The following is a 24,143-nucleotide window of genomic DNA, read 5'->3' on the forward strand; positions in this document are numbered from 1 at the left end:
CGATTTACCCCCCTAATATTAATTATTTGAACATCAAAAAATCATAAAGAGGTTGACGATGGGGTGCCTAATTTGGGAAGGATGCGATGCTTTAAATAAGGGGTAGAAGTGTCATTTTCTGTGGCTGAACGAGGACAACATACCATTTCTATCTGTGTGATTAAGCCATTAGTAAACAACCCAAATGAACTATACAAATAAACCAGATAGACCAATAAACCTAATTAAGCCGCAATAAACAGCTCCTTAGCATGATATGAAATGCTCTAAAGACCACGAAATCAAAGATCAATCCTTGGATTCGATTTGGTCGCGGTGATTATGTGTGGTGCTGGACTTTGGTCGTATGTTTTGGTGTGTTTCTAATTGGAAACGAAAAAATTACCTTTCTTTTTATCACCCAATGATCCAATGCCATGTCAGATTTAAGACGTGTGTTTCCCGTCCATGTAAGCGCTTACCCTCGTTATGGTGCGATCTTAAATCTCAAAGAGGAATTAAACCCTGGCTTGAAAGAAACCCTAGCGAGTTAACTGTAATCACTTCACAAAAAGACTTTACACTCAAAAACCCAAATCTCACATTCCTATTTAACTAACAAAACCCACGATTAAAGTTCCAATCTTTGATGGGGTTTCTTGGAAGCTTGTGAATTTGTGATCAGACGTATTGGCATTGAGAACGAGGTTGTTTCAAGTAATGGAGACCCGAATCAGATCTGGGCTTCGGATACTGCTTCTGATCGCAGTTTGTATAATAGTTTGTGGGTATTCGGTTTCTGCAGAGACCCAACGACCCAAGAATGTGCAAGTTGCTCTCCGTGCCAAATGGCCTGGCACCTCGCTCCTTCTTGAAGCCGGGTATGCAAATTTGTATTTACTTTCTTTTTCTCTTAAGTGTGTGTGTTCTTGAGAAAATGATAGTGGGTGGGGAAGTTGTATTTCATTTCATTATGCGTTTCATGTATTTCAATTCATTATTCCTTTCTTTTCTTTTTGATTCCATACAAGCTCAACACTTGATGATGTGTCATAAATCTTTGTAATTCTTAAGTTACTGCTTTAGATGATGATCTGTCTGATGAATTTCGCACCTTATGAGATTGATTTGAGTTATTTTGATGATATTTACATGACTGCAGCACTTTTGGTAGATATTTTTTGTAGATTGGATATAAGGTATAGCAAGTTAACGGGATACCACATGCATGCCTTTATGGGCACCAATGGCATGAGACTTACCTTAAGGGTACCTGAATTATCATTCTATAGTGGTGTGGCGGAATCACTGTTAGTAACTGGTTGCCGGGATTTGAATTTTAGGAATGTGTGCCCTAAACTGTCTTAGTTGTTGAATTTTAATGCTTTGAAGTCTTAAAGAGCAAAATACCACGCATGGATCACTTTGCTTCTTGTTAGTGCTTCTTAGGGATTGTCCCTAGTTATTGAGTATGTACTCTTCCATATCTCTTGTGCAGTGATTTGGGTCTTTTGGAGACCCAAATTATGGTCAAATGTATCATTAAGCATGTAGCTTGAACGCAATTTGATCCGTCCCTAGGTGGTAGTACCTTGAAGGCCATGGCTTATTAGAAACCATGGTAAAAATGTATCGTCAAGCATGTAATGCGGATGATAATTATTTCTAGGTGGTAGTACCTTGAAGGACATTGGTTATAAAAATATCATATTGAAATATATGTGTACGACTGAAAACGTCTTCAAACCATCAAATGAGAAATGCAAATTTACTGATTGCCACTACTGCTTCTTCAATGTGTTTGCTTTGGCCAAACCTTTTTGGAGCATTGAGTAATTTGGCCTGAAATTACTTCAGGTTATTTTGTTCTTTCCCTCTTTTCATTTTTTATGTTTATTTGGTTAGAATTTTCAAGATGCATATCATAAAAGTATGCTTCAAATGCAAGCTCATGACAGTTCTGTGGAAGTTGTTATGCAGGTAAGGCATAACAAAAAAAAAAAAAAATGAAACGAGGAATACAAAAAAAAAAAAGTAGTCCAATTGGATTTTTATTAGTATGTATATGTTAAAATTGCTAGCAATTATATATCTTTTGTAGTAACATCCTTAGCAAATGAAACTTCCATGCTGGAAATAAGTTGGAAAAGTGGACTTCAATGAATAACCACTGTCCAGGATCAAACATTTGACAACCTGAGATTGTCTACGCTGGAGATGCCCAAAGCATCTCAAAAGATGTCACATCGGTTTCTTTTTGGTTGGAGCCACCCCATATTTCTCTCGAGTTTTATAGTTTCTAATATCATACATCGACATCCACCTCTGCACTTGCAATTGTGCTACACTCATCTTTGTGTTCATGTCTTCTGCTGGTCCTACTTGTGCCATAACTCATAACATTCTGCCATCATCCTATAAAATGTTAGGACTTAATTGTGCCGGGATTTTATTCCCAAATGATTTTTGATGCACGTCACTGCTACATCCACCTGGCTTTTATCCTATTGTTACCAAAATAAAAATCTTGGAGTCCTATGATCCCAACGAGCACCCTACAACTTTCTACCATGTCCACACAAAAGATGATATCCTTCTTAGTCATCTTGTCCTTGCTAACATCTTTGTCCTTCTAACTGTTAGTAACTCACTACCTTGGATGACAAAACAGGAAAAGATCTTAATAAGTTTTCTTTATGAAAAGCATAATATTTAAAGAAGTTAAGTATTTTCGTCTTCTCTTTTCCTTTTCACCGTTGTTAGCTTTGCAATTAATAAAAGAAAGTTGACAACTTATTATCGAAAGATCCAAATATTCAACTCATGTAAATTGAGTACAAGTTGAACCACATGAAATTTATGCAAATTTGGTCTGTTTACATAGCTTTGAAAGTAGAAAACTAGGAACTGAATACATTTTATACTTGAAAGTAATACTTTTTTATAAATGATATAATTAGAGGTGCAACCATTAGTTTGTATGCATTTGTGTTTGTTTGGGTGGCAGTGGGGGTGGTCTTTGAATATATTCTCTAGCAATTCTTGTTGGCTAACGCATCATGAATTATGTTCCACAGGGAATTACTGTCTAGAGAATGGAAAGACCTTTTCTGGGAGTTCATTGATGTGTGGCTTAATAATGAAAGTGGGAATACAGATCCTTACACTGCAAAAGATTGCTTGCAGAAAATTTGTAATTATGGGAAATCACTTGTGACTGGACCGTTGGCATCAGTGTTTGAATTATCTCTAACTCTTCGATCTTCATCTCCAAGATTAGTGCTTTATCAACAATTAGCAGAAGAATCTCTTTCATCGTTTCCATTGTCCGATGACCTTAGTACTAGTTCTATTGATGGTGGAGTATCTGAACTAAATGAAGGCAAAAAAGACAAAAAGGCTGATTCGTTGCTTGTAGGTGTCAATCCAAGCAGTCCTGGTGGAAAATGTTGTTGGGTGGACACAGGTGGGGCCCTGTTCTTTGATCTCCCAGAGCTGCAATTGTGGCTTCGTAGTCCGCATAAGTAAGTCCTCCCAACCAACTGTATTCCATGTTGTTTAAAGAATTTTAAATTTCTTGTCACGGAAATTAAGCAATTTTGTAAACGTCCTAAACTACATATATTAATACATTAGTTGCATAAGAATATTATAAGATAAGTGCCTCATCAGTAATTAGCGGAGACGCTAAAAATTTGGCATGTTTGCAAAAAAAAGTTGGGACTGCCTAAAAGGAAGACATAACAATTTTGTAGGATGGATATTACTTCTACCATTTCAAGCTCTTAACAGCATCTACCCTTGCAGGGATGGAGATATATTTCAACAGCCTGAACTGTTTGAGTTTGACCACGTCTACTTTGCTTCATCTATTGGGAGTCCGATTGCCATTTTATATGGAGCTCTCGGGACAGACTGCTTTAAGGAATTTCACCTGAGCCTGGTGGAGGCAGCTAAAGAGGTTCAGTCGAAACAATATTTTCTTCGTCACCACCTTTAGTATTTTCTTGGAGTAGTCCATTTTTGTGATTTATGTCGTCTCTATTGCTTTTGGCTAACTAGTCCACATGATCCAAGCATGACCCCTCTTGACCTGAACTAGGCAAATGTTAGGCTTTCTAGGTAGCGGGTGTGTAGAAATTGATAGGACCTTGGTAGTAGTCCTACTATCTCAATAGTGGTTAATTTATTCTTGTTTTCTTTTCATGGTATATAATTCGAACAAATATGTGATGTCTATGGTGCTAAACCAAATGTAATTCCTATTAAATTGAGAAAACAGCTGGGCTAGTTGAAAGTATATTTCAAACTAAATACGATATAAAAATTACCACAAATAGAGAAGATGGAAAGTTAAAACCATTGTAGGTGCAAGCCAACTGTAGAATAGGCTTCTTATTCATTATACAATCGGTTGTGATACTCTATTTTTTGTGATCCTATCGGTTCCAATATCTTCTTACTCTTGCATCGAACATTCTGATTTGTTGGATTAGACAATCAGTTGTTTACAAAATCTGATTCTATATCTAAAGATCATGTCATGTGTCACTCATCAATAGTCCAACGGTGTTAGATTTAGACATTTAGTCGGAGAGAGATTGGTGAACAACCTCATCAAGCAACCTGTCAAAACCATCAAACCAATATGCCACAACTTGCAGTGAACATAAAATATATTAAAAAGCATGGCTTTTCTTGTCTTAAGTTTGTTATCTTGTTGCATTTTTCTGTGTGTTTGGATCAGGCTTCTCCTGTTGTTTGGTTCTGTGTTGGTCGGCCGATTGCGGATGAGGGCATTAGGACTAAATTGTTAAGAAATTGATACGAAGTTGGAATTAATTAAAGATGAGATTAACAAACCTAGGATATTACACGTATATTTTAGAAGGGCTAAAAGGGTAAATGACAAAAGTGGCTGAAGGTTGTTAGAAGAGAGAGAATAAAAGAGGAAGGGGAATTTCTTTTTCATTCATTATGTTATTTGCTTTCAATTGTCTTGGGCTCAAATCTTGTGGATTGTGAGAGAGGGATTATCCCTGGAGTTTTGATTGTAATTTTCCATTTTCGATTTCAATTAAATCATTTCCTTCCTCTCAGTGTGTTCTTATTTCATTCTATAGCTGCATTAGAAATTCGATTATTCATCAGACCTGCCTTTGACCTGCCGTTCTCTTTGATTCATTGTTGATGGAAACCCGTTCTATACAATCCCGATTGGAGCAACATGATGAGCAGCTCCAACGACTTCAGGCTGAGGTTACTGTGATTAAACTGGCTCTGCAATCACTAGAGGTAGATAGGGTGGAGTCTGCTGAGTTCCGCCAAGTGATGCTGGGGGGATGAAACAACAAGGCAAACAACACGATTCTGGTGGTGGCATAAGTTCAAGCAATCATCACTCCGGTATTTTCTTCGAGTCCGGCAGCGGCAGTAACGGGGCTAGTGGGAGCGCTTTTCCTCCTCTCAATGACTCCGGTGGGGTACCTTGGGCGGTGAAGAAGGTTAAGTTACCCGAATTTTATGGGTTTGATCCTCAGGGGTGGATTCAAAAGGCTAATTTGTTCTTTGACATTAATGCTACTCCTGCCCATCTTGGTCTCCAACTGGCCCAACTGAGTATGACAGGAGTCGCACAACATTGGTTCACCGTCGTTAAACAAGTTCATGAGGGTATCACTTGGGATCAATTTCAAGTAGAATTACTTCAACGATCAGTGGATTAGAAATCCAAAATCCCTATGAACAACTCACAACCATCAAACAATCTGACTCCATTTATGATTATATTGATGATTTCGAATACTTACTTTCCTTGGTTCCCAAGTTACCAGAATCGCAATCGTTGGGGTATTTTGTACGGGATTGCGAGATGAGGTCAAATGGTGGGTTCGATTGCACCACCCCCAATCGCGCTTGGATGTTATGTACTTGGCGAAGGATGTGGAAGAGATGTTGCGTCCGTCATCTGGTACTTTATCTCAGTCTCGTATCCGGTACCATTTGGGCTCCTGTTTTAGCCCAAGTGATCCATGACCTTTGCCTGTGGGCCATGCAGAGGCTAAAAGCCCATTACCCAAGGGTATGGATCGTTTCCAGTTGTCTAAATCTTATCCAAGTCCTCGTTCTTCAGGGTCACTGACCTCCCAGGGTTCAAACGATAATCAGAGGGATCGAGAGTTTCGTTCCCTTACACGAACAAAATGGGAAAAGCGACCTAGAAAAGGATTATGTTTCCGTTGGCAACAGTATGGCCCGACTCACAAATGTCCAGAAGGGAAACTCCGGGTGTTACTGTTGGGAGAAGACGAGGATGGACTAGACGTGGGTGATGTTTGTTATATGGAGTCTCGAGGTGAACAAGGTCTTACAAATGAGGAGCAAGTTCCCACCGGAATGTGTGCGGCTTTGGAGTTTTTCGGTGTTTCCGCAGAGACTACACCAGGCGGCAAGATGATGAAATTAGATGGGATGATTAGGGACATTCCTGTCTCCATCCTAGTAGATAGTGGAGCGACTCATAACTTCATCTCTCGTCAACCGGTAACATCCTTAGCTTTACCATTTAATAACTGCTCGGGAATTAACATTCGTTTGGGTGATGGTCATACTATTATGGTTGATCAATAATTAATGGTGGGATAGTATGAGCTTATTGTGAATGCTCTAGTTTTTGATGCTGGGAAATTGGATGTGGTGTTGGGGATGGCTTGGCTTGAAACATTGGGAGAAGTAATTCACAATTGGGACTTGGAAGAAATCTTGGAGGAAATTTAATTTTCATGGGGTCTCAGTTTCGCTGCAAGGAAAGAGAGCCTCTCAAGATTCCTTTGATTCCTTACAACAGTGGCTGCTTATCTCGGAGGGCTTGGAGACTACCATCCCTTCATTGCCCTTGGTTGATACCGGGTTTGGAGATGATTTAACCACTACTCAAGGGCAGGCTTTACAATTGTTGTTCAATCAATTTGTGGTTGTTTTTCAGGCCCCTTCGGGTCTCCCTCCAACAAGGGTTCATGATCACGTTATTACCCTCAACAATTCCCATGACCCTGTTTGTGTTCGACCATATAGATACCCACATTGCAGAAAACGGAGATTGAAGAACAGGTGAAAGAACTACTTTCCTTGGGAATGATTCGTCCAAGTAAGAGCGCTTTCTCAAGTGTGGTGATTTTGGTTAAAAAAAGATCAAACGTGGCGAATGTGTGTTGATTATAGGTCCTTTAATAAGGCTACCGTGGCAGATAAGTTTCCAATTCCCATGGTGGAAGAGCGCATTAATGAATTGCATGGAGCTCTATTTTTTCCAAACTCGATTTGAAATCCGGTTACAATCAGATACGAATGCATCCAAACAACATTGAAATGACGGTGTTTCGTACTCATGACGGACATTACGAGTATCTCGTGATGCCTTTTGGCCTCACAAATGCCCCCACTACTTTTCAAGCCGTTATGAACGACATTTTTCGTCCTTGGTTACGGAAAATGGTGGTCTTTTTTGATAACATTTTGATTTATAGTTCTACTTGGGAAAAGCATTTAGTTGATTTGGAAGTGGCCTTTCGAGTTTTGGAACAAAATCAGTTTGTGGTTAATAAAAAGAAATGTTTTTTTGGTCAACAATTGGTAGAATACTTGGGGCATATTATCAATGGTGCGGGGGTTGCCATGGACCCTAAGAAAATTGAGGCGGTGTTAGCTTGGTCGGTTCCTAAACAAATTAAAGGCTTACATGGATTTTGGGTCTTACGGGTTACTACCGAAAATTCATTCGACACTATGGAAGTATTGCAAAGCCACTCACTGATTTGACAAAAAAAGATGCTTTCACATGGCATGAGGGAGCGCAAGAAGCTTTTGATAGGTTGAAAGAGGCTATGGTGATTGCTCCTTTATTGGCTCTTCCCTTTGTGGTAGAGTGTGATGCATCAGGTAGGGGTATTGGAGCAGTATTAATGCAACAACAAAAGCCAATTGCATATTTTAGCAAGGCATTAAATGACCGGAATTTGGCCAAATCAGCGTATGAAAGGGAGATTATGGCGCTGGTTCCAGCAGTCCAACACTAGCGTTCCTACTTATTGGGAACCACATTTGTGGTTTATACTGATAAAAAAAGTTTGAAGTTTTTACTACAACGAATTACTAGCCCTGATCAGCAGAATTGGGTGGCAAAACTGTTGGGTTACAACTTTGAAATTTGTTATAAACCAGGGAGAGAAAACCGGGCAGTGGACGCTCTGTCTCGTAGAGCTGAAGATGGTGATTTATGGATGATCCTTTCATCTCCTTTATGGTTACAAGGAGCAGACTTACTTGAAGAGCATAAGGACGATTTGGAGATGCATTCATCTCAGTCAGATGCTCATCCGGGGTATTTTGTTCGTAATGGAGTTCTCTATTATAAGGACCGATTAGTTATTCCGAGGAATTCTAAATTCATTCCTTCTCTACTAAAGGAATTTCATCAATCAACATCTGGTGGTCACTCCGGGTATTATCGCACAGCGTCTACCAGGTAATTTATATTGGCATGGATGATTGATCGTGTTAAGCAGTTTGTGCATGCCTGTGACGTTTGTCAACGGTGTAAGACCAACTCGATTGCTCCTGGAGGGCTGTTGCAGCCCCTGGAAATACCGGATGCTATTTGGGAACATTTGTCTATGGATTTTATCCTTGGGTTGCCCAAGTCTAGGGGGTTTGATCCATTGTTGTGGTGGTCGATAGCCTGTCCAAGTACAACCATTTTATTCTACTCAAACATCCCTATACCGCTAAATCAGTAGCAGATATCTTTGTAAAGGAAGTGGTTCGTCATCATGGAATTCCCAAATCGGTCGTTAGCGATCGTGATCCTCTGTTTTTTAGTCGATTTTGGCAGGAGATTTTTCGATCGCAGAGTACTGAATTACATATGAGCTCAGCATATCACCCCGAATCTGATGGCCAGATGGAAGTGATAAACCGTTATTTGGAAACATATCTTCGATGTTTCGCTATTGATCAACCTCGTACCTGGCCATTGTGGATTCCCTGGGCTGAATTTTGGTACAATTCCACCTTTCATGCGTCGACTGGTAAGTCTCCTTTCGAGGTGGTTTATGGTCGAAGGCCACCAACAGTTACTCAGTACATACCGGGCGAAGTATAAGTTCAACAGGTGCTAGTGGAATTACAAGACAGAGATGAAGCCTTAAAACGACTTCGTGTTCATCTGTTACATGCTCAAGATGTCATGAAAAGGAACACGTATAAGAAAAGGAGGTTCATTTTTCTATTGGGAATGGGTTTATGTGAAGTTGAAGCCTTATCGACAACTTTCAATGGCCAGTCGAATTCATCAAAAATTGGTAGCTCGTTTCTTTGGACCATTCCAAATCACAGCGAAGATAGGACATGTGGCATATAACTATATGTCTTCCACTTTCAAGATACACCCGGTTTTCCATGTGTCTTTGTTAAAAAAAGCTGTTCAGGGAATTGTTGACATAGTTTTACCTCCAGAATTGGATTTAAATGCTACTGATTTGATTACTCCAGTGGTTGTCTTAGCTACTCGAACAATCAAGGAACACAATGCAGGCAATGAGCAATGGCTGGTTCAATGGAAGGGGAGTTCATTGGAAGAGGCAACATGGGAAGATGCATTAACCATCAAGAGTCAATTTCTTGATGCAAGTCTTGAGGACAAGACTTTGTTGGAAGGGGGGAGTAATGATATGGACTTGGAATTAATTAAAGATGAGGTTAACAAAACCTAGGATATTACATGTATATTCTAGAAGGGCTAAAAGGGTAAATGACAAAAGTGGCTGAAGATTGTTAGAAGAGAGAGAATAAAAGAGAAGGGGAATTTCTTTTTCATTCATTTTGTTATTTGTTTTCGATTGTCTTGGGCTCCAATCTTGTGGATTGTGAGAGGGATTATCCCTGGAGTTTTGATTGTAATTTTCCATTCCCGATTTCAATTAAATCATTCCCTTCCTCTCAATGTGTTCTTATTTCACTCCATAGCTGCATTAGAAATTCGATTATTCATCAGAAATCTTTCTGCTGTTGAATTCTTGATGAAGTTTTTATTTGTTGTTATGCATTCCAGTTAATTAACAAGTTATAGATGCTTTTATTTGGTAGATTGTTTGACACGGTTAAATAACTTACAGGGGAAAGTTAAGTATGTTGTGAGGCCTGTGTTGCCTTCAGGATGTGAATCAAAAAGTGGCCATTGTGGAGCAATCGGTACTAAAGATCCCTTGAATTTGGGTGGTTATGGTGTAGAACTTGCATTAAAGAACATGGAATATAAGGCCATGGATGACAGTGAGATAAAGAAAGGTTAGTAGTTCATGCCTTCAAAGTAAACTCTTATTTGTCAGTTCAAAGTTCTTGCATTTTTTCTTTTATTTGCTTTATAAAAGATTTATGTTAAGTGGGAACTTATGATAGTTTGATTTTTCTGTTGTTCTTGGTGACAACTCAACATGAACAAAAGAGGCAAATGCTACATGTTTATACGATGCGTTGACTTTGTATAGTGCGTAAGCAAAAAGATGAGATTTAACTTCCATTTGCTTGTATCATTTTCCTCCGTTCTCCATTCTTCGTCTCGAGTCCCTTCATCATTTCTCTCACATCAAGTAAAAGTGACTTAGAAGTACATCGCTTCTTCTCACACCATATAAACGGGACCCACGAAAATGGAAAAATTGAATGGAAAAAATAAACCAGTTGAGAAAAGGCTTTTTTGAGTTGATAGTTGCATCATACCATGCTTTCCAAACAGAATCCTACATTTCCAACTTCTTAAGGTAAAAAGGCACATTAAGAGCTTTAATTCAAATGCAGGTGTTACCCTTGAAGATCCTCACATTGAAGATCTCAGCCAAGAAGTCAGAGGGTTCATCTTCTCTAGAATTCTGGTATTTGTCCTTTCTCTTATGTTCAATGTTTATTTTTCTTATGTTTGACCACTTGATCATCATTAGTTTGAAGCTGCTTTACACGTAGAATCAAAATTGTTTTCTAGTTATAGATTAGAGTAATTAATCTTCGATACCGTAGAAAGTGTGTAGGTTTTATACTCCCACTTCATTTCAAAAATCGTCTTCATTCAATTGTTTCCTCTTCCTGTATATATTCTTGAAGACTGTAACCACTTAATTCTTACATCATGTTCTGATGGTAAGATCCACTTTTAACTGACTAGAATTTTTTGTATAAATGATTTAGCATGTGAACATGTAAGCATAATCAAGTATACAATTTACCTTTGTGTCACTCATAAGTCTCCGCCCTTTGTTGGCCTTAATTTGTCTTTTTGATTTTATCAATAGGGAAGGTTACATAAAAGTAGTTTCATCGGCTGCTTCAAAGCCTTTGAATAAGAACTTAAAATTCACTTATATATGTGTACAAATATTTTAATTAGAGAAAAAAGTGCTTCTTTTTACCAAATGTTGAATTATTGTGATTTCAAGAATGAAGTTCAAAGGTCATTGTTGCAGACTTTGAGTTCAAAAGTATAACTCTCACAAGAATTAAGACAAAAATCCCCATAATTTCATTTTTGGGCTGATCGGCATGCTCTCTACTAATGCAGGAACGGAAACCGGAATTGACTTCTGAAATTATGGCTTTCAGAGATTCTCTCTTGTCATCAACAGTATCTGAGACACTTAATGTGTGGGAATTGAAGGGTAATCATTACAGTTTATTTATGTATTTTGGGTCTTGTTTTTCGAGAATAGCTGCCTTCATTAATTATATATTTGTGTTCTTAACCACAGATTTAGGACATCAAACTGTGCAAAAAATTGTCCATGCCTCGGACCCTCTTCAGTCGATGCAAGAAATTAATCAAAATTTCCCTAGTGTTGTCTCTTACTTGTCTCGTATGAAGGTTAGTTTTTTTTTTTGCAGTTAATATTTTACTCTTGTATGTCGCAGTGCAAACTAGTTAATCTTGTTTTATAATTCATCCAGCTCAATGATTCAATCAAAGATGAAATACTTTCAAATCAGCGAATGATCCCGCCTGGCAAGTCCTTAATGGCTCTGAATGGTGCTTTAATCGATATTGACGAAATCGACCTTTTTGTGTAATGCTTGCCCCTCTGTTATCAATAATTGCGAGCAACTGAGCTTCTGTGAACTTATAATTCAATGTTATGTCTTTCATAGGTTGCTCGACATGGTTCATCAAGAGTTATCTTTAGCCGATCAATATACAAAACTGAAGGTAATGATCCTTTATTGTTTCTCAGTCGCTGCGAGAACTGTTTGATGCACTAATAATACAAGTATTATTCATTGTCATTGATCGTCTCTTGATTTGGTCATTTTTTTCTGCTCAACTTCACTTTTACTTCAACACGCCCTTCTAATTGATGTTACATATTCTAGATTCCTTCAAGCTCAGTTCGGAAACTTCTGTCAACTCTACCTCCTCCCGAATCCAATATGTTTCGTGTTGATTTCCGTTCAGAACATGCTCATTACATCAATAACTTAGAGGTGGATGCCAAGTACAGGCAGTGGCGGAGTAATCTAAATGAGGTATACTTTGTGTTTCTGTTTTGGTTCTCATTGAAGTTCAAAAAGGTCCTTCCAATCATTTTTACAGGCTAACATTTTCTGTTATAGCTTTTAATGCCCGTCTTCCCGGGACAATTACGCTACATTCGTAAGAACCTGTTCCATGCAACCTACGTGTTGGATCCTGCCTCCATTTGTGGACTTGAGGTAATGCTCATTTTTTATCTTGAGTTTGCTGAATGAGTCGGGAATCTTAATGATGCTACGTTCTGCAGACAGTTGACATGATCATCTCTTTATTTGAGAGCGCTCTTCCAATAAGGTTCGGGGTGATATTGTATTCTACAAAGTTGATCGAGACACTTGAGGCAAATGGTGGAGAATTCCCACTTTCCTCACTTGAAAATGACAGTCAAATTAACGAAGATCTCTCAAGCTTGGTAATGAGTTTTTTCCTTTCTTTTTTAGGATTGCCTTTTTTCATGCTATAGGCACATTTCTCTTCGTGCTTCATTATTCTGTTCTGTATCATTTCAATCGCTAATCAAATATTGTATTAATGAATTGCAGACCATACGCCTATTCCTTTACGTCAAAGAGAGTCATGGGATGCAGAACGCCTTTCAATTTCTCAGCAATGTACGTGTTTGTTAGCATTATATACCGTTCTTCAGCAGACATGCAGTTAAATTCTTATTACCAGACTGTTACTTAGTACATGATTTATTGAGAGCTTTGTTAAATGTTATGTAATTGGTATACTTGTAAAAACATAAATGTCATTTGTGTCAAGAAGGCCACATGACTGATTCGTGGATTTGTTCTAATTGACAAGAAATCATGTCGATTCCACATATAAACCACTAATGAAGCTTCAAGACCTCTTACATGACGATAAAAGGGGATTTTTTAAGAAGGGGGGGGGGGGCAAAATGAAGAAAAACGGGTAAAACAGAGAAAAGCATGTACTTTTAACCTTGTGTGTATACCTATGAAAAAGCTTTGTGTGTCTTTTAATTTGAAGTACCAAAATTTTATCAGGATGTTGTGTTTACGAACTTGACAGGTGCGTTAGTTTTCCTGCCTGGATTTTTCTCTCTGTGTGCCATCTACTTCTCAATACCGTAATTAGGGGCGTAGGGGGTTTAGCGTCTATCACAAGTTGTGATCTGTTGGATTTTCTGGCTGGCATAACGGGATATGCTTGGCATGTGCAGGTAAACAAATTGCGGATGGAGTCAGGAGAGGAAGATGTACCTTTGCTGCACCATGTGGAGGGGGCATTTGTAGAAACAATATTGTAAGTTGCAAGTATTATTTTAAAAAAGTAGTTAATATTGATTTTATTATTCTTGTTTTGGTCCGATATGTTCCTATAGATGTCCGTTTTGATTATTATCACGGTAGACATTTGATGGATATTTTGTGTAAAATGTCATATTCTAAACTCCATTTCTTCCTTTTTATTTCGTATATTTTTCTTCTGTCAAACTTTTGGAACAAATCTTTTTCATAATGTCATTTTCTTAAAACCTTTTTACAAGCTGGGAGTCTTCACGGATACAGTTCCTCTACTCCTCGGGGTAGAGGTAAGGTTTGCTTACATCCTACCCTCCCTAGCCTTATTATTTATGGAATCTACTGTGTTTGTTTTGTTTGGTTTACACTGAACAGATATTTGTTTTGTAGGCCACTGGCAAAATCCCCACCTCAAGATATTTTGTTAAAGCTGGAAAAGGATCAATCTTTCCGCGAACCATCTCAAGCAAGTTCCTTGTTCATTTTCAAGTTGGGTTTGGCAAAGCTGGAATGTTCCCTCTTAATGAACGGTCTTGTCCACGATTATAACGAGGTTCTCTTTTGGTGCATATTAAGTTTACCACTTTGATAGAATGTTCCTCAATTTTACTTTTTGTTATTTCTGTGGCTTGATGGGCATCACATGTTGATTAAATTTCCTGAAAAATGTTAAACACATGCATTAGTTATGGGCCGTTTACCCATACAATTGCTCGGTAAGCGCTTACTGATACAATTCAACACTATCACTTACCTTATCGGGTAAGATTTTAGTCTATCAAAACGGCATCGTATGCAACAATTCATCTTATAAGCGCTAACTGGGTAAGAGTCGTCACCTCACTTACCGGGTAAGACTCGCGGTCCTTGCCATTGTTCTTACCAGGTAAGAATCTTGGTCCTTGCCATGCTAATCCAATAAGGTAATGCGACTTGGTAAGCGCTTACCGGGTAAGCGTTTGCTAAACAGTCCCTTATTTTATACTTATATTTATATTTTTAAACTGAACATGCTACCAAAGTAATAGCTTGGCTCGCATGAGGCCCTTATCTTCTAACTGGTGTTTTATCCATAAAAGGAACTTAAATACCTGAATTATTACAAGTAGCCGAGAACTAGTCCACAAATCCTGATTCAGCCACCACAAAATTTTTCTTTTTTCTTGCATGATCTGCAGCAAGCATCGACATGATTGAGGAAGTGATCCAAGAGTATGATACATCTTTGTGTATTTATGTTGATGAGCTCTTTTTACAAGGAAATTAGCTACAGAGCAAATTAGTCATCAAAGATATAACGTGCATTTTCATTAGTTTATATCTTTCACTATAGGTAGCACCATGGTCTTTTGTAGGACATGAATTTTATGTGGTTTTGTTACTTGTTCAGGATTCTCTAATGACTGCCATGAATGATGAGCTCCCTAGAATCCAGGAACAAGTTTACTATGGGCAGATAAATTCACGTACTGATGTTCTGGACAAATTTTTATCAGAAAGTGGTATTCAGCGCTATAACCCACAGGTTCATTATATCTACATGTTTTTGTAACTATAATTGATTTGTTTTGCTATCTTTTTTGGTTAAGTTATTGGAATTCAGCAGGTATCATGTACTAAATCATGTCAATATTCTTTATACAGATTGTTGGAGATAAGGCAAAGGCTAAGTTTGTTTCTCTGACTGCATCATTCCTTGGAGATGAATCTCTGCTAAATAATATCGAATATTTACACTCAGCTGGAAGTACGATTTCTATCAGTTCCCAGATTTGATGTTTGTACACCATTGAGTTTTCGCATTCTAATTCATTAAATGGCTGTCCCAGCTATTGATGACTTGAAGCCTGTGACTCATCTTCTTGCTGTTGACGTCAAATCAAGAAAAGGGGTTAAGTTGCTCCACGAGGGAATACGTTATCTGGTACACTTTCACTACTAACTTGTCCTTCATCTGTTCTCATGGTTAGACCAATGGATATGGGGTTGTTTTGGAAATGTAAATTACTTAAGACAATTAGGGTAACAGTTTTTATGTCTTCTCCATTTTATATCTGATTTTCCTCATATAATGGATCCACTTAGCTATATGTACAATTGCAATCCACGATATATAACAATAATTCTAGCAATGACTGTTGATATATTATTCCGGTTTTAATGAAAATTCTGACAATTCTTTGCAGATGGCAGGTTCTGCAAATGCTCGCGTGGGCTTTGTATTTAATTCCGATGTTGATCCTGATTCAAATAGCCTCACCTTTATGAAGGTTTTTGAAATTGCAACCTCCTCATATAGGTCTGTATGTCCCAGCGTCATACTTTGATTTTTATTTTAGCTAATATATGCACATTCTTGTCGTAAATCCCTTCAAATTTCTCACACTCGTGATTCGTAAGTGTCTGATTATTAATATTTCTTTTCTTTCTTTCAGTCATAAGAAGAAAGTGTTAAACTTTCTGGACCAACTGTGCTCATTTTACGGGAATGAGTTCAGGCTCGGGTCTTCTCAAGATGCTCAAAGCACTCAAGCTCTTCTTAACAAGATTTCTGATCTTGCGGATGCAAATGGGATACAATCTAAAGGATTTATGTCAGCTCTTTCTGAATTTACTGTTGCCAAGCTTACAAGTCACTTAAAGAAGGTATAAACTTGTGTGTTTTAATCCGAAGGGTTCGTGGGACAGAGCGATGGAGGTGCTATTTGCAATTTTGAACTTAATAAGGGCATGTTTGTTAACAGCTTATTCGGTCAGCTATACATTATTGTTTGGTAGTGGCTTAATGATATATAAAGTGGCTTATTCAGTAAGCTTCTAGGGGGAGCTTTATGCAGAAAGCCAAGTTTTTTCCCAAGCATTTCCCTCCCAATTGAAAAACATGTCCTTCCATCTATGAAAAAACTCTCCAAACAAAAACTTCCGCAATCTATATGGACATATTAATTCATACAGACGGCTTTATCCTTATAGGACTTGATGGAAAACCTACCAAAGAACCCCTAAGTGTCCTTACTGATGCTTGGTTTATCCTTGTTACATTTGAATTGACTCATTGAAAATTATTTTTTAAAGGTATTTTTGGAAGTAAAAAACACATAATATAAACAATTAGCAGAAAGGAACGTGTAGATTGTTAAACATAAGATTGACTTTTTGAACCATTGTATTTGTGCTTGCATTGCAAACTTACATCATTCCTGCAAAAACTTAAACACTATAGCTTGCAAGATTAAGTGATTTTGGACAAACTATAAACATGTAAATGCAAAAAAAGCCTATATTGGGCACTTTTTGTCCCAAATCTCTCACTACTTTTTGTCCCAAATCTCTCACTCTTCTGCAGCATAGTGTTTTCTTATTTCTTGCGAGAACGATAGTTTGTTTGTGAAGAAAAGCCAAGTATGATGTTCATAAAGTCCATTACTTAGATGAAAGTTATTTGATATAGAGTTGCATGGCCCCTTGTATAAACTTGACATAACTCGACTAGTAAAACCATCATCGGTTTATGAATGTATCGCTCTGCAAACACATGAATTAGTTTATTTTGATTTCCAGATCTTTGACATAGATTCTTATGCTATTAACATTCCTCAATATAATATGCAGGTGGGCCAATTTCTATATGGACAAGTTGGGCTTGAAAATGGCATTAATGCAGTTATTACTAATGGCAGGGTGTGTTCCATTTCCACCATTTGTAATCGTTTTTTAAGATGAAATGTGGATTATGCTAATTAAAAATTGACTTAATTGGCATTGAATAGGTGGTTCGCGTCCCTGATGATGTTACATTTTTAAGCCAAGATTTGCATCTTCTTGAATCTGTGGAATTTAAGCAAAGAATAAAGCACATAGCTGACATCATTGAGGAGGTGACCTGGGATGATGTAGATCCAGACACACTTATGAGGTTTTTTCTTGGACAGACATTTTTCTCTATAATTCAGTTTGTATGTATATGCAAAGACACAAATAGAAAAACATGCACACACACATATACATACATACATATATAACATATGTAGGGGCAGGTCCATTTGAGAACCGTGAGAACCAACTATTCATGAATTATTCATGACTTTAGCGAATTTGACCAATATATTCATATTTGTTATTCAATTAATAGTTGCTTGGCTGAAAATTTGACAAGTCAGGCGATACACATAAGCAGTTTAGCTTAATAAATAAGCAATATAGCATGAAAATGTTTTCTTAGTTGATTATGAAACAATTGTTTGTGGTTAACCACCATCTTTGTTTGTTTAATGGCTAAAGGCTGACACCATGCTTGTCATTTTGGTAATTAACGATATCCAATATTTGTGGATCGTAACTAACATTGCTATATTATTGACATATCCCTATTTACTCAAGTTTTATTACCTCAACTAATTCATATTTTAATATGCCCATGAAGTTTTTGTTTCTTTTGAATGCTTCATGCAGCAAATTCTTAAGTGATGTAATCATGTCTGTCGCATCTTCACTCTCTACACGGGACCGAAGCTCTGAAGGTGCTCGCTTTGAGATGTTGAGTGCAGAATACAGTGCTGTTGTTATTGGTGGTCAAAATGCAACCATTCATATAGATGCTGTTATTGATCCTTTGAGCTCTTCTGGTCAAAAAATATCTTCACTTCTTCGGATACTGTGGAAATGCAGTCAGCCAAGCATGAGGCTCGTGTTCAACCCAATGGTTAGTTCTTTATCCAACTTAAACTCATTTATAAGCTTTGATTTTCATATGGCAAGAGATCAATAGTCTTTTTGCCTATTCGTAGCTTTATGACTATAAAAACAGTTGATGTAGAAATCTATTTACTATATGTAAATTGATGATCCATGGTGAGGACGAAAGTTATGGGTTCGGTTCATGGACACATGGCTGAGCGATGTAAGAATCCATGTTATTTTCAGGAACTAATGTTTTTAGGGTTTTCTTGACAGAGTTCCCTTGTTGATATTCCGCTGAAGAATTACTACAGATTTGTTACTCCGACAATGGTACAGTCGAATAGATTCATTCACGATACTCTTCGATTTAATTTTCCTTTTGTTAGTATACAAATTTATTGCTTGTATATGCAGGACGACTTCAGCAACACTGATATAACGGTACATGGCCCCAAAGCATTTTTTGCAAATATGCCGCTATCGAAAACCTTAACCATGAATCTTGATGTTCCTGAATCATGGCTTGTTGAACCTGTCATTGCAATGTAAGTTTTTAAACAATCTTGCTGTTTCACTCCCAATCATTTTTATTTCTTTTTTCATGTATTTAACTGCTTTTCAATTTATATTCTTCCAGCCATGATCTTGACAATATATTACTTGAGAACCTTGGCGACACAAGGACGCTACAGGCAGTTTTTGAACTTGAAGCTCTTGTTCTTACTGGTAAAGTTGGATTAAGAAAACAATGAAATTTGAAACTTTATCCCCCCTCTACCGGGGTTATTTAGGAGAATAAATAACCTTCTGATGAATGAACTATTGAACCAGGCCATTGCTCAGAGAAGGATCATGAACCCCCACGAGGCCTTCAAATGATACTTGGAACTAAAAAGAACCCCCATTTGGTTGACACACTTGTGATGGCCAATTTGGGTTATTGGCAGATGAAAGTGTCACCCGGGGTTTGGTACCTGCAGCTAGCACCAGGTCGAAGTTCTGATCTCTACATTATGCAAGATGGTCTGGACATGCGCTCAACAAAGCGGATCACCATCGACCGCTTGCGGGGAAAACCAGTTCATCTTGGAGTCGTGAAGAAAAAGGGAAAAGAACACGAAAAACTACTGATTCCTTCTGATGATGACGATTCTTCTAGGAAACAAGTTGGGTTTCTTTTGTTTGTTAGTAAAACGAAAATCTTTCTTTCATGAATTCAATGATCGCAGCTTAAAGCCAATTTTGCTTGAATTTTGCAGGGTGATCAGGACAGTTGGAATTCTAACATTTTGAGATGGGCTTCCTCGCTTATCGGTGGCAATGTGCAGTCCAAGAAGAGTGGAAGCACTAAAGTGGTGAATATTTTGCTCATAACGCTACGCAAAACCTGCAAAATCTATGTTTGAATTTGTGAACTGATTGATATTTCTTGTAGGATAATAATGTAAGCAATGGGAGAAAGGGTAAAACGATAAATATATTCTCTATTGCCTCGGGACACTTGTAAGTTATCGTTCTCAGTCTTTAGCTTCTTGTTGTCGAGACGTTGGACAATTCTCTTGTTTGACCATGTTTGGCAACCATAAGCTAGCTTATTTTTCGTGTCTATTGAAAAAACTCTGTTTGGTTACCATAAGCTAGCTTTTTGAAACGCCACTTGAAGTAGTGTTTCAATAAGCTCCCGGGCTTCTCCACTTTTTTCCAATTATGCCCCTTATCTTTTTCCAAATGATTTTCAACACGTTTTTTTAGGTCATTTTACATTATCAGCCAACTAACTTATAGCTAGTTCGCCAAACATAGGCTTTGTCTGATGTATTTATTGCTTGATTATACAGGTACGAACGTTTTCTGAAAATCATGATTCTAAGTGTTCTGAAAAACACACAACGCCCGGTGAAGTTCTGGTTTATCAAGAACTACCTTTCACCACAGTTTAAGGTTCTGTTTCTTCCCCATCTTCTCGTCTTTCAAATTACTGAACTTTTCCTAGACCTAAGATCTTATTCTTTTCCTGCAGGACGTGATTCCACATATGGCACAAGAATATGGTTTCGAGTATGAATTGGTTACGTATAAATGGCCGAGTTGGTTGCATAAGCAGAAAGAAAAACAACGGATTATTTGGGCGTATAAAATTCTATTTCTTGATGTCATTTTCCCCCTTTCTCTCGAGAAGGTATTTAGCGAAAATCATATCATCTTCTATTACAAGACGAGCAATAACCCGGGCATACTCTAAGAAACATTCATATATGTTTTTATAGGTTATATTTGTTGATGCGGATCAGATCGTTCGTGCTGACATGGGAGAACTCTATGACATGAATTTGAAAGGAAGACCTCTTGCATATACCCCGTTTTGTGACAACAATCGAGATATGGATGGTTATCGGTTTTGGAGACAAGTAAGTTTCATTATCTTTCACGGCAAGGTTGTCTGGATAAATGACTTCAAATGAGTTCTCGATCAGGAGCATGACCTTCTAAAATTTTCGCTTAATGACCTTCATCTGACCTGTCCCTGGTTCAAAACATGTCGCGGGTTCCGTTCCGTTTGGTTTCTTTTGATATACGAACCTCTTTAATTTGTAGGGTTTTTGGAAGGAACATTTACGAGGAAGACCATATCATATCAGGTAAGATCAGCTTTCTTTGTGCTTTATAATCCACCATAGAAGCCATAAACTATTGCTATGAAGAAGCTTGAATCTTTTCGTTGTTGTGTCATACAACCTGCAGTGCTTTGTACGTGGTTGATTTGGTCAAGTTCCGGGAAACTGCAGCCGGAGACAATTTGAGAGTGTTTTATGAAACACTTAGCAAAGATCCAAATAGTCTCTCTAACCTCGATCAGGCAAGTGCAAATTCGCATACATTTCAACATGTTCCGTTCTGATTTTTCCTGAAGCGTTACAACTACGTAGAACAATGAAATATTGTCATGCTCCAAAATCCTCATCGGAGTTTGCAAGAGCTATTCCATTAACCTCGAGGGTTAAAGGCTAGGCGTTGGGGCTCCTTCCCATTAGGTCACCTGTTCGAGTCTTTACAAAGCCATTAGGGATTAGTCGAGATGCCCGAAAGCTGGCCCACACACTCACAACTACCCAAGAGGAGCGATTTCATTATGTTTCGTTTACTCGAATTACTTTTTCATGGAACTCCCATTAATGTTTCAGGATCTGCCAAACTATGCCCAGCACACGGTACCAATCTTTTCGCTTCCACAAGAATGGCTGTGGTGTGAGTCTTGGTGCGGTAACTCCACAAAAGCCCGGGCTAAAACCATCGATCTTTGCAACAATCCAATGACCAAGGAACCGAAGCTTCAGGTCAAATCTCTCTCTTCAATCCTCATGTCATATCGGATATATTAAATAATATTTCTTTCTTATTGTAATCATTTTTGGGATGTTCTCCGAATTTGTAGATTTTTGTACTCTCCTACTTTCTCCATTTTGGAGAATCCGTTGGAGCAAAAAATATGCCCAAAATCTCTATTTTCTCAATTTTGGAGAATCTGTTGGAGATGCTCCAAGAGGATGGGCTCTACAAATAACCTGGGTACCGCGGGCCAGTTACCCTTTGGTGTGTATCCTGATGTTTAACTGCAATTTCTTAAACTCAGGGTGCCAAAAGGATCGTAGCAGAGTGGCCCGATCTTGATCTGGAAGCAAGACATTTCACCTCGAAAATACTAGGCGAAGGAGTGAGCCCGGTAGAGAAGGTGGTTAGCCCGATAGAGAAGATAGTGAGCCCACCGGCTCAACCACAAGAACCCGAAGAAGACTTAGAATCAAGAGCAGAGTTGTGAATATTGAACCATCGTTAACTAAGCCCGTCTCATCTAGAAGGTTCAAATCCGTTTCTTTCTTTTGCCAATTCCAAACGAACCCGTCAAGAACTTTTCCGGCCCTCGTGTTCTAAATCCGTCATTAAAGAGATTTTTGTACCGAAAAGAGGGCAAAATTCAATTCTGAATCTAATTAAATTTTGATGTTATTAGGGTACAAATGTTGATCAATTTTGGTGGCAAATTTGGCATGGGATTGAATTCACAAATGTAGAATATACGACAACGTTTTATTATAGAATAAGACAGCTTTATTATGGTTGTACTATTTGCTTGTACTGTTGTACATTCCCTTGTGGACTGCCTGCCACCATCATCCTGCTACTGTTTCTAAGATATTATGCCAACTGGGATATAATTAATTAATTACTTATTTATTAATTAATATTCATATTTTACGAAATTAATTTTCTGTTCAACAATATTTTCAATTATATATTATAATACCAAAAAATATATATTATTCACCATATATTTATACTTTACAATATTAAAATTATTATATAAATTAAAATCAAATAGATTCAGTAAATCTCCCAAAGTAAATAATACTATGATTACTTTTTTTATTTTAAATAATAAAAAATATTTTTTATTTTACGAAAATATTTTTTGAAATAATCTACGTTTATTTTACGTTATTTTTAAATAATAATTGAATCAGATAAATCACCATATATATATATATATATATATATAGGGGTCTATTCAAGGAAGAACTGACTAGTTTGTGGTAACCGTGAGATCCAATTTTAACCACAAATCAATAGATAAATTAGAAAATTTATAATTTTGGTAATTTTGAATTAAAATTTTAATGCAAGAACATTTTAGGTATTCTCTCTCTTCTCTCCTCTCTTCTCTCTCTGTCCTCCGTCCTCCGGCCATCGTCCTCCGGTGATACCTAAAAATATTGAATCTGTTAAACAAAAGATACAGTGTGATACCCAATCATATATAAGATACATTGTGATACCACTGTGTTACATCTTCGATCAACCACACAAACGACCTCAATGTGATACCCAATCACATATATGATGCATTGTGATACCATTATGGTATCACCGGAGGACGGTGGCCGGAGAGAAGAGATGAGAGTTTTAAAATACCAAAAATGTCCTTGCATTAAAATTTTAATTCAAAATTACCAAAATTATAAATTTTCTAATTTATCTATTGATTTGTGGTTAAAATTATATCTTACGGTTACCACTAACTAATTAGTTCTCATTTATTTAGATCCCTATATATATATATATATATTTTTTTCTTTTCTTTTTTTTGAAATGTTAAGAAAACAATTGATGTCCATGATTCTTTTTTTTGCAATTGGTTGATGATGTGAAAGCCCATATGGAAGTGTATGTAGATGGGACCCACAAGAGAAGGAAGTGGGGCCCATATTTGCATGGAAACCAATTGCATCCTTCAACCAACTTAAAAAGACCTTGGAAACATGTTCAACCAAGCTATAATGACAAGGGGTATCTCTTCTCTATGTGTAGATGCTATCATGCAATATCATGAGATTCACCTTCTACCTCTTCTTTATTGCCCATCATTCACCCTTTTTCCCTTCCCTTGTACATCATGCATTAAATACTTGTACCTTTTAACAGTTTCCGTCTTCTCGTTCTATGCAACTGCGACATGACCCGTATCGTAAATACCGTTAAAAAACCAAAACCGATGAACCACTGAGCCTCCTCTGATTACGTTTGCCGCAGGGACGGACCCAGAAATTTTTTTAAACGGTAGCACCACTTGACCATAAGAAAAAAAA

General features: G+C 37.6%; 1 protein-coding gene across 2 annotated transcripts; it reads left to right on the plus strand.

Annotated features, from left to right (window-relative positions):
• The first annotated feature begins 468 nt into the window (after positions 1-468).
• On the plus strand, positions 469-22,625 carry LOC112501926 (UDP-glucose:glycoprotein glucosyltransferase). Of its 2 annotated transcripts, XM_025105705.1 has the most exons (37): positions 469-860; positions 3,057-3,319; positions 3,398-3,503; positions 3,787-3,940; positions 10,152-10,323; positions 10,834-10,907; positions 11,588-11,684; positions 11,775-11,887; positions 11,971-12,086; positions 12,169-12,226; positions 12,391-12,543; positions 12,631-12,729; positions 12,798-12,962; positions 13,093-13,161; positions 13,740-13,822; positions 14,212-14,374; positions 15,212-15,346; positions 15,466-15,568; positions 15,651-15,745; positions 16,008-16,120; positions 16,257-16,467; positions 17,434-17,502; positions 17,592-17,737; positions 18,274-18,523; positions 18,775-18,831; positions 18,916-19,046; positions 19,139-19,227; positions 19,333-19,667; positions 19,761-19,856; positions 19,937-20,004; positions 20,340-20,442; positions 20,522-20,680; positions 20,769-20,909; positions 21,097-21,140; positions 21,244-21,358; positions 21,684-21,836; positions 22,133-22,625. In XM_025105705.1, exons 1-37 carry the CDS (start codon positions 700-702, stop codon positions 22,316-22,318), a joined length of 4,845 nt encoding a protein of 1,614 aa, XP_024961473.1. In that variant the 5' UTR covers positions 469-699; the 3' UTR covers positions 22,319-22,625. The 2 variants fall into 2 exon arrangements, with proteins under 2 accessions (XP_024961473.1, XP_024961472.1); XM_025105704.1 differs by having other exon boundaries at positions 3,057-3,503.
• The last annotated feature ends 1,518 nt before the right edge of the window (positions 22,626-24,143 follow it).

Source organism: Cynara cardunculus, unplaced genomic scaffold (genome assembly GCF_001531365.2).
Source record: "Cynara cardunculus var. scolymus isolate 2C unplaced genomic scaffold, CcrdV1 Un_Scaffold_689, whole genome shotgun sequence".
NCBI classification, from domain to species: domain Eukaryota; kingdom Viridiplantae; phylum Streptophyta; class Magnoliopsida; order Asterales; family Asteraceae; genus Cynara; species Cynara cardunculus.

Excerpts from the sequence above, each read along its gene's own strand:
- LOC112501926 (XM_025105704.1), top strand. The coding sequence starts at position 700 with ATGGAGACCCGAATCAGATCTGGGCTTCGGATACTGCTTCTGATCGCA. Across the intron at positions 18,832-18,915 it reads GATTTGTTACTCCGACAATG|GACGACTTCAGCAACACTGA; the intron begins GTACAGTCGAAT and ends TTGTATATGCAG. Across the intron at positions 20,005-20,339 it reads TCTATTGCCTCGGGACACTT|GTACGAACGTTTTCTGAAAA; the intron begins GTAAGTTATCGT and ends TTGATTATACAG.